General features: G+C 34.0%; 1 protein-coding gene across 1 annotated transcript; it reads left to right on the forward strand.

Annotated features, from left to right (window-relative positions):
• Positions 1-1,480: 1,480 nt before the first annotated feature.
• On the forward strand, positions 1,481-6,661 carry LOC100241425 (TATA box-binding protein-associated factor RNA polymerase I subunit B). The gene is made up of 4 exons (XM_002269829.4): positions 1,481-2,316; positions 4,205-5,038; positions 5,176-5,309; positions 6,044-6,661. The coding sequence occupies exons 1-4, from the start codon at positions 1,716-1,718 to the stop codon at positions 6,641-6,643; spliced, it is 2,169 nt and encodes a 722-aa protein (XP_002269865.1). The 5' UTR covers positions 1,481-1,715; the 3' UTR covers positions 6,644-6,661.
• Positions 6,662-11,307: the final 4,646 nt, after the last annotated feature.

Below are 11,307 nucleotides of genomic sequence, written 5' to 3' on the forward strand. Positions count from 1 at the left end.
TACTTACACATAGTTATAAAGTCATCGTTTAAAAAAATTATAACTGGTGTAAAAATTTCAAAATGGAATAATTTTTTTTTCAATTTAAATGAATTATGTATATGAAATTTATTTATATATTTATAATATCAAATTAATGGAAGAAAACACTTTATTAATTTAAAAAAAATAACTTTTAAACATTTTTTTTTTGAGAACAAAAACTGTTTTTTAGAATTCAGTTCCAAACATAATTTTTTTTTTTTTTTTTCTGAAAACACAAAAAACTATTCTTAAAAATTGATTTCTAGAACAATTTTCAAAAACAATAACCAAACATACCCTAAATGATCTTAAAGTGTTTTTCAACTTAAAATGACTTTTCAAATATATGCAATTTCAACTGCCTTGATGTTAAATCTCATGAATCTTATAAAATTGCATAAAAGGTAAGAAGAAAAATGGAGCAAAAGAAGGCAAGAGTGAAGATGGTCCATTAGTTGAAAGATTTGAAGTGCCGTATTGGTGCTTCCTAAGTTTGGTCCTTAGGTGGTGTGCTAGGATGAGTAAAATAACTCAATTGGGCAGTTCCCTAATGGTTACTTGTAATGTATTAAATACACAATAGCTTAGTTAAGTGGTCAATTAAAGCTTTTACAACTTATTTCCAACAACGAGTTTACATCTAATTCATATATAAAAGCCCATTAACTCCAATTTATTTATTGGCCAACAACTCATCAGAATACTTTTAGTAGTGATTGTAAGAAATGTTTTTAACATTTTTAATACTTGAAATATGAAAATCTATAAGTGCTATAAAAGTTAGAAATACTTCTTAAAATAACTATCAAACACACTCTTATTATCATTTGTTGAAAAAATGTTTTTAATTTATCTTGATTCATAAATTTGTAGATCCATTTAGTCCACCTCAATCCTAATTTCTTTTGTATTCATCAAGTCAATATTATAAATTAGAAATTTACTTTAATAAATTTATTCATTATATTATTATGAAAGAAAAATTTATGTATGAGATATTACTTAGGATTTTCAAGTATGAGACATTACTTGAGAGAATGTTCAACAGTGAAACATTTCTCAATAATTTATTGAAGAAAATTCCTTATTACGAATCTAATTGGAAAACTTAAAGGCATAATGAAACCCTAAGATTATGATTGAACTAAAAAGACAATAAATATAAGTTAGGATTGAATCGAACAACTATGAAATCTAAAGTTTACGTTTTCTCTTCCCTCCTCTATTGATTTTATCAGTCATATTAATCGGATTTGTTACACTTTTAGTTGTGTTAAACATGTTTTATTTTTATTTAATGTATCTTAAATCATTTGTTCTTTTAACAATATAATTTTTTTATAGATAGAGTCTAATTTCATGGTGGTAAAAAACCAACACCTAGTTTACCCATCCTCCTTGGAAAAGAATGGAATTTTGAAAGGGGTATTGGAAATTGAATGGAACAGCACCTGGCCAATTTTTAAGCCAAATGGGTGTAAAACTCAATTCTCCCCAAATAGAAGGAACGAAGTGCACACCAGGGGTCTCCTGCTGGCTACTCCTTCAATTCTCTTCGCCACCTTTCCTTCCAATATCTCATAAATGATTTTGAAAAGTCCTCTGAAATTCCGGAATAAATTTTACATGATATTTTTAAAATCCTATTCTCCTTCTTCTACCGACCTGCTCGTACCCTCACTCACTCAACAATGCCGGAGAGATTGGACTTGACGTGCCATGTGTGCGGCAGTGTCGGCTTCAGCGACGGTGCTGACGGTTTCTTCTACTGCGGCCGCTGCGGCTCTCAAGCCGAGGACATCATCGACACCGGCGTCGCCGAGGAGGACTTCGTCGCCAAGGGTGACGCGCGTGGCGCCATCTACTCCGCCAGTCACCGCCGCCAGAGGCACTCCATCGCCCCCAAACCCGAGCCACTGTCTCAGTCCCAATCCCAATTCTTGAACAACCTAACCCTAGACGACGATTACCGGGTAGAAAACGAGGAAACTAGAGAAGAGACCGTGGCAGATGAGGTGGGTCCGTCAGGACCCTCTGATTTTGGGCTGGGTTTGGATGGTTCTGATGGGCTGAGTTTCGAAGATTATTACACGCAACTTAGGATTAGGTATGTAATGGGGGTTCAGATAATGATTGAGTTGCAGTGTCAGGCTTTGGTGGAGAAATTCAAGGCGAGTCCATTGATTTGTGGAGTTGCCGGAACAATTTGGCTGCGATTCGTGGCGACTACTAGGGTTTTTGATGATGAGTGGGCTGATAAAGTTATTCAAGATTCAGAGATGCAGAAACCAGGTAACCCTGTTTTACTTTTCTTAATTTACTAAAACTATAACCTTTTAACATTCTTGTGTTAGATTCGAAATTGAATTGCTGGCCATATCTTACTTTGTCTCTTGTATTTATTCTTCAGTTAGAATTCTTAGTAATCCAGTTTGCTACAACTTCGAAGTTTACAGAAATGAGAAAAGAGATATATTTCAATGAAATTCTATTTTGTCTGAACTTCAGAAGCTATTAGTTGTTCTTTTATTTTTTATTCATATTTACTATATTTGGAGGGAAATAATGGTGTGTTAATCAAAATATTTTCTTTTGTATCAGCTGCTTAATTTTTGTTCTATCCTGTGTCCATGATTCTGATAGATTTTCAATTCCTTACTTTACAATCAATTAATTTCAAACCTTATTCATGCAAACAGGTTAGGGCGTTTGGTGCAATACATGAAAATTGGGGTCAATTACTGATTTGGAAAGATCTCTTTGAATTTATTCGTATTAGGTTCTGTCTTTGCTCTTCCCTGAATACCCATTTTTTTTTTTTAACTATTTTCAGACACTGAGAAGTTGTTAGTTGGGAAGTTTACTGGCCAATATAAGTGGTCTAATTGTTAAAAATGTATGGGGTTGGGAGGCTAATTTAGAGAAGAAATGAAAAAATTGGTAAATGATAATGCAGTGTTGTTGCATTGTGTTTGGTAGTATGGATTTTGTTTTACTTGTTGTAAGGTTTGAAAGTTCTAGATCAAACTTGTTTTTTTTTTGTTGCTTGGTGCTGCTTAATCTCTATTTGTCTATCAAGCAAACTTTGAAATATAAGATGAAGAGTCTTATTTTCATAATATATCTCAAAAACAAGTAACATGTGTGGGATGAAGGTACAGGGACAACTCAAGCAAATTAGTACTCCTATTCACTTGTATCACCTGAAGGAAAAGGTTAAGGTTTCAATGTTACTCTTCATGTATGCGGATTTTTCAAAATTTATCTAATATTTTCTTTTAAGGACATATATACAATAGTTTGTACAAAGAATGGAAGAAATGACAATCTTCCCTCCGCCTGCTCCCTTGAAAATGCATTATTTTTTTCACTCACTTTTTTCTCGAATAATCTTAAACAATGGCCACTGTTTTCCTTTTTTTTTTTTTTTTGGTTTCAAGTGACTTCTTCTCAAATTTCTCATAAGGCTTCTAACAGGAGTTTCCAACACTTCAACCCTAGGTACATGTTTGATAAACATGCATTATGGACTATTGAAATTTTCAGGCAGGATGATTGATATTATATAATTTCATCTTTTTAGTTTTCCCAGTGTGCCGTCTTTTTTCTCTTGGGCATTAAATCACGCTACCTTGCCTAACTCTTTTAATGCATTTCATACACATTTATCTTAAGCCAGTTTTGTAGAATTTTTAGTTTTTGTTTGGCAAAGTTTATGGAGGGAATGAAATTGGAATGGAAAAGAATTTGAAAGGACTGAGCTGCTAGTTTTTAAACTGAAGGACATATGCTTAATTTAGGTCACTGTTTGTTGTGTATAAGGGTCCCTTAGAGGAGGGAAACTTAACTGCTTTAAACTTCTTTGTGATAATAGATTTGTTCATAAGGCCTTGTATTTGTCTCTGCATTCTCTTTTGCCTTTAGGGTGTTTCATTGTACACATCTTGCTAGGGTGCATCCTCTGGTCCTCTTGTCCGATTTTTCCTATTTACCAATGGAGAAAGTTTGTTTTCATTTTCATGTGTGGTTTCTTTTCTTCTCTCTATTTTTTTAGTGGCATTACGTTCATTCTAATTTTGACAAGCTCATTCCCAACAAACACTTTTCTCTAATTACCTTTTGATGGTTCTTTTATGGCTATTTTTCTTATTCATCTCATGCATTTTGCCTTTGATTTCAGGGGAATCAGAAGATCTAAAGCCTCGGGCTAAATATAGTGCAGAACCTCATAATATATATGGTCAGCGAGCTGTCATCATATGGCATAGATCTTTGAAAAAAAAAATACCCTTATCTTGTTCTCTGGTAATTTCTTTTCTAGCCTGTCACATTGCCAGGGAGGCAATCCTGCCAACAGACATATTAAAGTGGTCTCTTGAAGGGAAGCTTCCATATTTTGCTGCATTCATTGAAATTGAAAAGCAGATTGGGCCTCCATCAAGCCCTTGTCCTTTGAGTTCAAGTTTTATGTTTAGACCTTCTGAAGCCATTCCATTACAGAAGTTGGAAGCTCAGGCAGCGTCTATTGCTGACTTTATAGGCTTGCATTTACCTCCTGTGAATTTCTATGCAATTGCTTTTCGCTATCTGGAGCAGTTATTTCTTCCTGTTGAAAAGATACTTCCATATGCTTGCCGTGTATATGAGTGGTCAATGCCTCCTGACTTGTGGTTATCAGCAAATGAATTAAGGCTTCCTACTCGGGTTTGTGTTATGTCAATTCTAATTGTAACAATAAGGATTCTTTACAACGTACATGGTTTTGGGAAATGGGAAATGAGTTTGTCTAGTTCCAGTGGTTCTTCATCCTCATCTAGTCAGATAGTAAAATTGAATGCCTCAGACAATATTAAAATGATGGATGGTGCTAAACAAGGTTCTCCTTTACATGATTTGAATGGTTCAAACGAAGAACCTGTGACAAACTCATCTCATGCCCAGAAATCTGAATTTGATGCTACAGAGCTTTTGTGTAACCTTGATGCCAGATATGATGAACTCATTGACACCTATGGTAATTATTGGATGAGTTAGGCATTGAAAATGATGTTGACTTGGTGAATTCTAAATTATTGTTTTATGATGCTCTAAAGATTCCATGCTCTAGATGAGGCCTTAGCTTTTGGTTTTTGTTCTTATTTCTGTTGGCAGAGTATTCCAAGGATTTACCGACATATCTGCAATACTGTAAGGATGTTGTCTTTGCCGGACTGGAACTGCCATTTGAGGATCACGAGGAGGAGAAGATAATAGAACAGTTATGGGAATTTTATCAAAATCAAAAGGTGAATTTTTTACTTGAAAATGAATGGGATACTTTCTTTGTATATAAACTTATGGATGAAATTGTGTGCCATCTTGGTGTTTCTTGAAACATTGCCATGCCAAATACATAAATTTTTGTAATTTTCAAATTGCTTCCTCTCCATGAATCAGCTAAATCATTTTCATCTCAATGTGTTGATGGTGATGAACCCAAACATAGCTGTTACAGTTGCCTGCTTGTAGTAGGGTATAGTATCTATCTTTAAATTCATTATACAATACATGTTATTGTGAATTTCTAATGACAACATGATTATCTTTTGGTAGTAAATGGTAATGGAAGCCCATTTAGTTCATAGTTGTAAGAAAACCTTTTTTTTTTTTTTTGGTCATAATTGTATTAGTTATCCAAAGATAACATACAAGCAAATTAAAGAACCTGAAAACATATGAAACCTGAAAAGATAAGGACCTACAAAATAGGAAACCTAAAAAAAAAATCTAAAAAACAAAAAGACATCCACCAAAAATAATAAATAAAATCTTCATATGCCAAGGCTGTAACAGTTTTTGTTGGAAGATGATCTCTATTTTTTTTAGTGAAACTTACCTCGTGATTCTTGAATCTCCTACACAACCATTTCTCTGGGTGTGGATGTAAATAAATATGGGCCTTTGGTTGCATAATAGTTAAAAGTTTATTAAATAGTAAATTGCACCAATTAATATTTCACACAAAGTTTGTTGATTTCAGGATTCTGAACCCTCAGAAGACCTTGGAGTGGAATGTGGTAGTGCTTTGAATGAAAAAAGATCTAGGAATGATGAAGGATGCATTAACAGCATTCCCAAGGAAAAGAAGAAAATTAGAGATGATTGCTCTGTACCACTGGGTCTGGACGGTGATGATACTTCTTTGAATTCACAGGGAGGTCAAAAGTCAGTACCCACCCATCAAGCTTCAGTAGAGACACTCAAAGAAGAAGCCATTTTACGGATGAAAGCGGACATGGAGGAAAATAGGTTCTGTTATATTCCACCTAGGGTCAATGTCAAGAGATTCGATTACCTTCACTATGTGAGAAAGAAGGATGAAGGTTCCTATATTTATGCTGCCCATGCAGATTATTACATATTGCTTCGTGCTTGTGCAAGGGTTGCTCAAGTTGATGTACGGAGTATGCATGTTGGAGTGATGAGTCTTGAGAGGAGACTGGGTTGGATCGAGAAAAGAATTGATCATTGCTTGCATTTCAAACCTCCAAAATTTTCCTCTGACCCATGTAATGATGATGCACCAGAATGTTCTACAGATGATTATGTTGAATTTTCAAGTTTGAATTTATCACCTTAATTTTGTTTTCTTCCTTTCTTTTCCTCTTTTTTTTTTCTTTTTGTTTTATACTTTACAAGGGTTGTTTTTTTACATTTGAAACCATTATTTTGAGAAAAGGTAAGTATTAGTTTTCACTTTGGTTTGAAGAGGCTGTGGCTACAAGCAACTTGTGATTTAACTAAATGATGAGCACCCATATATTCCTTACGAGTTTTTTCTCTCTCCTAGAACTTTCTGCAAATGTTCTCTTATAATCTTGTATCCACTGTCTTCAAGTGGAGAGTTCGCTCTCTCCAATGAGTATTAAGGGAGAAATCTGAGCATTACTCACTCTTCTCTCATCTTTGCTGAGGAATAAAGGGCAATTTTATTCACTCTTACTTTATCTTTGTTGAGAGTTTAACATATGGATTGCATTTATAGTGGAACAAAAGTAGAAGGCATGAGTTCATGATGAACTTTCCTTTGAAACTATAAAATGTGGGAATAGCATAATCGCTGTAAGGATCCAGGATTATCTGATCTGATTGTGAATTATCTTGCATGATGTGAAATACAATGATGATTATATTAATTTCTAGGAACACGAGCATGACCATAAAAAAAGAGCTAGTGTTCTCTCTGCGTGCTAAACGAGCAAGCTGCAGGTTTGCGATTTCAAACCAACCCACTATATTATTCATGCAGGTGTATGAAGGTAAGAAAAAAAATCATGGATGACTTGCTGGTAAATTTGAGCTCAATGGTGCTTTGCTCTGCTCAAAAGTTGGTGAAATTTCACTTGATATAATACTACTTGGAGGTTTAATTTTCTTAGTGTGATGATTAACAATGCTGTTATCTGCAGGAGGATACAGTAGTGATATCAGGAACTCCCAAGATTTTTGACTAGTGAGGTGAAACAACTTCAGCCATTTGGTATTTATTGGTTCCTGTAACTTGTCCTCCCAATTTGTTCTTGTTTTTACCATGTTTATCACTGTATTCATGCATTACATTGATTACTAGTTAGATCCACAACTGATCACAGCAGGTTGCTTATAAAATATATTACAAAAAATTAGCTTGTACTATTATTTTGTTACTCAATTTACCAGTAGTGAAAGCTCATTAGAAACATTTCTTGGGAGAATTTTGAGATTCTCCTATCACAATTTGTTGCATAAAGATGCTTGGGTTTCTCGTTATACATTTTCCTCTGAAGAAATGAACCCATTGGTAAGTACTATCACTTGTTCTGGCTTAAAATTCAGTTGTTACTTTCTTACTCTGTTGATTCAGTGCCATTAATTGCATTATTTTTTATTTTATTTATTTTTGTGTGTATGTGGATTTCAGTTGGCTCGATTTCTTTATTTTTGTGTACTATCACTTGTTCTGCACTGCAACTACATCTTTCTGTAAATACTCTTTTCAGCAGGATATGTGTGGCAAGGAGGTTTGTAAAAGAATTTTATTTCCCTTCAGAATTGGAAAGTTTGAGAGCAAGTAGAAAGAAAAATAATGGGAAAAAATAGGAAGAAAAGGAAATATGAATCAAATTCAAAAGTGTTGAGGCCAGTATGACTCAGCTGAGTCAATGAGATTTTTTATTTGTTCTTCTACATTCTTGTCATTGCCAGTTTCTTGTTTTTTAAATCTGTTATTATACTTGATTTCTTTAGTTTGATTTTTGTATTTAATTAGTAGTTTACCTTTTCATTCCTAAATTTTGCGCTCTTCTAATATGTTTGATCAATTTTAAGATCAATATGTTCTTGTAGACGAACTTCCTGATAATTGGAGAGATGGCACAAGACATGTTCCTTTCACCCTCTTGATCAATCTTACCTTTTTTCCCTTGGTATCTATGTTTCTTAAAATTCTTGTTTCTTTCAGTTTTGACTTGCATTAGTGGTTTCCAATTTGATGAGTGCTGTGCTTGCTATGTGGGACTTGAACTCTATTTCCACTCCTGGTGAAGTTCATATATCGGCATGCTTGTCATCCTCTAAGCAGGAGAGAGAAATTATAACTCCATTGGAAGTTGCTGCAATGACGAGTAAAAATAGCAAAGGGTAAAGCACAGAGAAATGAAGTGGAGATATTGGAACTGAAACCAATTTGACATTAAGAAAAATGGAAATGAATCCTGACAGTGAGTACTTATCAGAATGGTGAAAACCTGTTAAAAGAAAGATTTGATTCTCAAAGGCTTATTTGTTCCGATGAATCTCTTCCTAGAATGGAAGACAACAACAGACAGACTGAAATACCATTGCAAAAATTTAAGAACTCTATTTTTTTTTTGTTTGTATTGCTGAGTCAGGTGAACCTTTTTGGTAAAAAAAGAAGTGCTTGGGAAGAAACATGTCTGCAATTTTCTGGAATGGCTGCTGCAAACTCTACTGTGACTAAATCTGGAAAGACTGCAAAAAATATGATGACTCTTACAGCTGTAAATTGATAAAGGAAATTTGAATACCTATGCCTCTGGTTCAGTGGCAAGAAATATTATTATTGATTGTTGCTGTCTTTCTAATGGAGACATAGTCATATGTTTAATAAAACTTATTGGTTCATGCAACTGGTTTTTTTTGGCTTTTGAGGGAAAAAAAAATCATGAATATAATGTGTTATTTGTTTTTTTTTTTTTTAATTTTTTTTTATCTAATAAAAATGCATGCATGTTATTGATGGTTTTCATTCGAATAGTCTTTATATTTATTGAAATGGCGTTCTTGTTCTTGGCTAAATAAATGAAAGCATGGTGTCTGGTTTATACCTCTATTCTTCTGTTTTGTGTTAGGCTTTTTCGCAGCACTAGGTAACAAATTAGTGAAGGTAATTTTATTTGCATTTTTTGTTTACCTTTTGTTTGGGATAGTGGGGGTGGGGGTAGGGTTTGGAGGGGTGTGGTCTAACAAATATGTTGCCTAGGGTTCATAGTTGACATGTCAACCTTTTATGAGCCTTCTCATTCCTACAGCTGAAATTAGATCTATGAGGCAGCACTTCAACTTTCTATTAGCTTTAGCTAAAGGAGATCAAGTTGGGTAAGTTTGTTATGAATAGGGAGAGCTGTGCAAGCCAACCTGATCTTTTTTCTGTTTTTTGATAGGTAAAACAATTGTATAAAAAGTGCCAAAAAAGGCGCCTAAAGTATACACGATGTATACAAGTCCAAAAAAAGGAGGGATACATAAAAACAATACCCTTGCTTCACTTACAGCTCAACCAATCTATGAAGTCAAATAAAGACAATGAGCTAGACCTTAAATGTACCTTAACCCACTCCAAAAACATGTAAATAAAGGAGCGGAAAATAGCATGGTCCGTCAATTCATAATCTTCAAAGGCTCTTCGATTCCTCTTGACATGTGTTTCCACATGTTCTAGATTGGGTTGGTGATTTTTTATTGGGAATAGCTTGCTAAGCTAAAGTGATGGGTTCCCATAGGTTCTAGATTGGGTTGGTGAATTTTTCTTGGGAATAGCTAGCTAAGCTGAAGTGATGGGTTCTTAAGGGGATAGGTTAAAGTTAGGCATAGTTATCAGTTCCTTAAATTACATGTAACCATGCATATATGCATTACAATTTACATTGGAAACAATGCGGTGCGATGAGATATACATCAGGAAAGAGAATTAATACTAGTTGCAATTAAAATAGGGTTAATATTACTTGGAAATAAATTAGGATTAGAATTTATTGAAGTCAAATTCAGAGTAGCTAATAGGTTATAGGAGAATTGGAATAGAGTCATAATAAGTTATTGGAATCTTTGTAGGATTTGGATTTCTTAGAGAAGCTTATAAATAAGACTAATTGATGTAAACCGAAGTATTGATTAATGATTAATAATGTTATTGCATACTTTGCAATTTTTAGTGGGGAGATTATTGATTTTCTTCTAGGTGAGACTCCTAGAAGGCCATATTGTGATTGTAAGGTTATATCCCTTCTTTTTCTTATCTTCTTTCTCTATATTTTATTTTATTTTCTTTGCAACTTTATCCCTTGTTCCCCTCCTTAAACCCTAAAAGATAAAAACCTTGGTCCACTTATTTGATTGTAGGCAACCATGCTAGGATTATCCTACATCAATTTTGGTATTAGAGACGAAAGTTCTTGGCTTGAAGGCATATGCAATTGAGGAGTGGAGCTACATATGCAACCATGGTTGAAGGTTACAACTTTTTTATGCAACTGTTAGTGAACATACCAAGGCGAAACGAAGAGGATTGACGATGTACTAGCATCTTCCGAATTCATGTTGTTTGACAAAGGAGACTACGTACTATGATTATTGATGGAGGTAGTAGTTCCAACTTAGTTTGGAGGAACTTATTGAGAAACTTAATCTAAATATAGAAGAGTATCTAAATCCTTATGAAATAACATGGGTAAATGACACAATATTTTGGTGAATTTTTGTTGTCTAGTTACATTTAATTTTAATAATAATTTTGAGTTATCAGTATAGTGTGATATTTTTGTCAATGACAGTTGCCCGTATTGTGCTTGGAAGACCATGACTTTTTTATGAAAGAGCCCTACATGATGGATATGAAACACTTACATAGTTATGCACAATGGATGTAAGAAAATCCCCAGTCCAATGAAGGAAATTCCACTACTTAAGCAATTAAAGGAAAAATTAGCATCCTTAAAATAAAAGAGCCAACAAATATTCCCATTA

This window comes from Vitis vinifera, chromosome 1 (assembly GCF_030704535.1).
Source record: "Vitis vinifera cultivar Pinot Noir 40024 chromosome 1, ASM3070453v1".
In the NCBI taxonomy this organism is placed as follows: Eukaryota; Viridiplantae; Streptophyta; class Magnoliopsida; order Vitales; family Vitaceae; genus Vitis; species Vitis vinifera.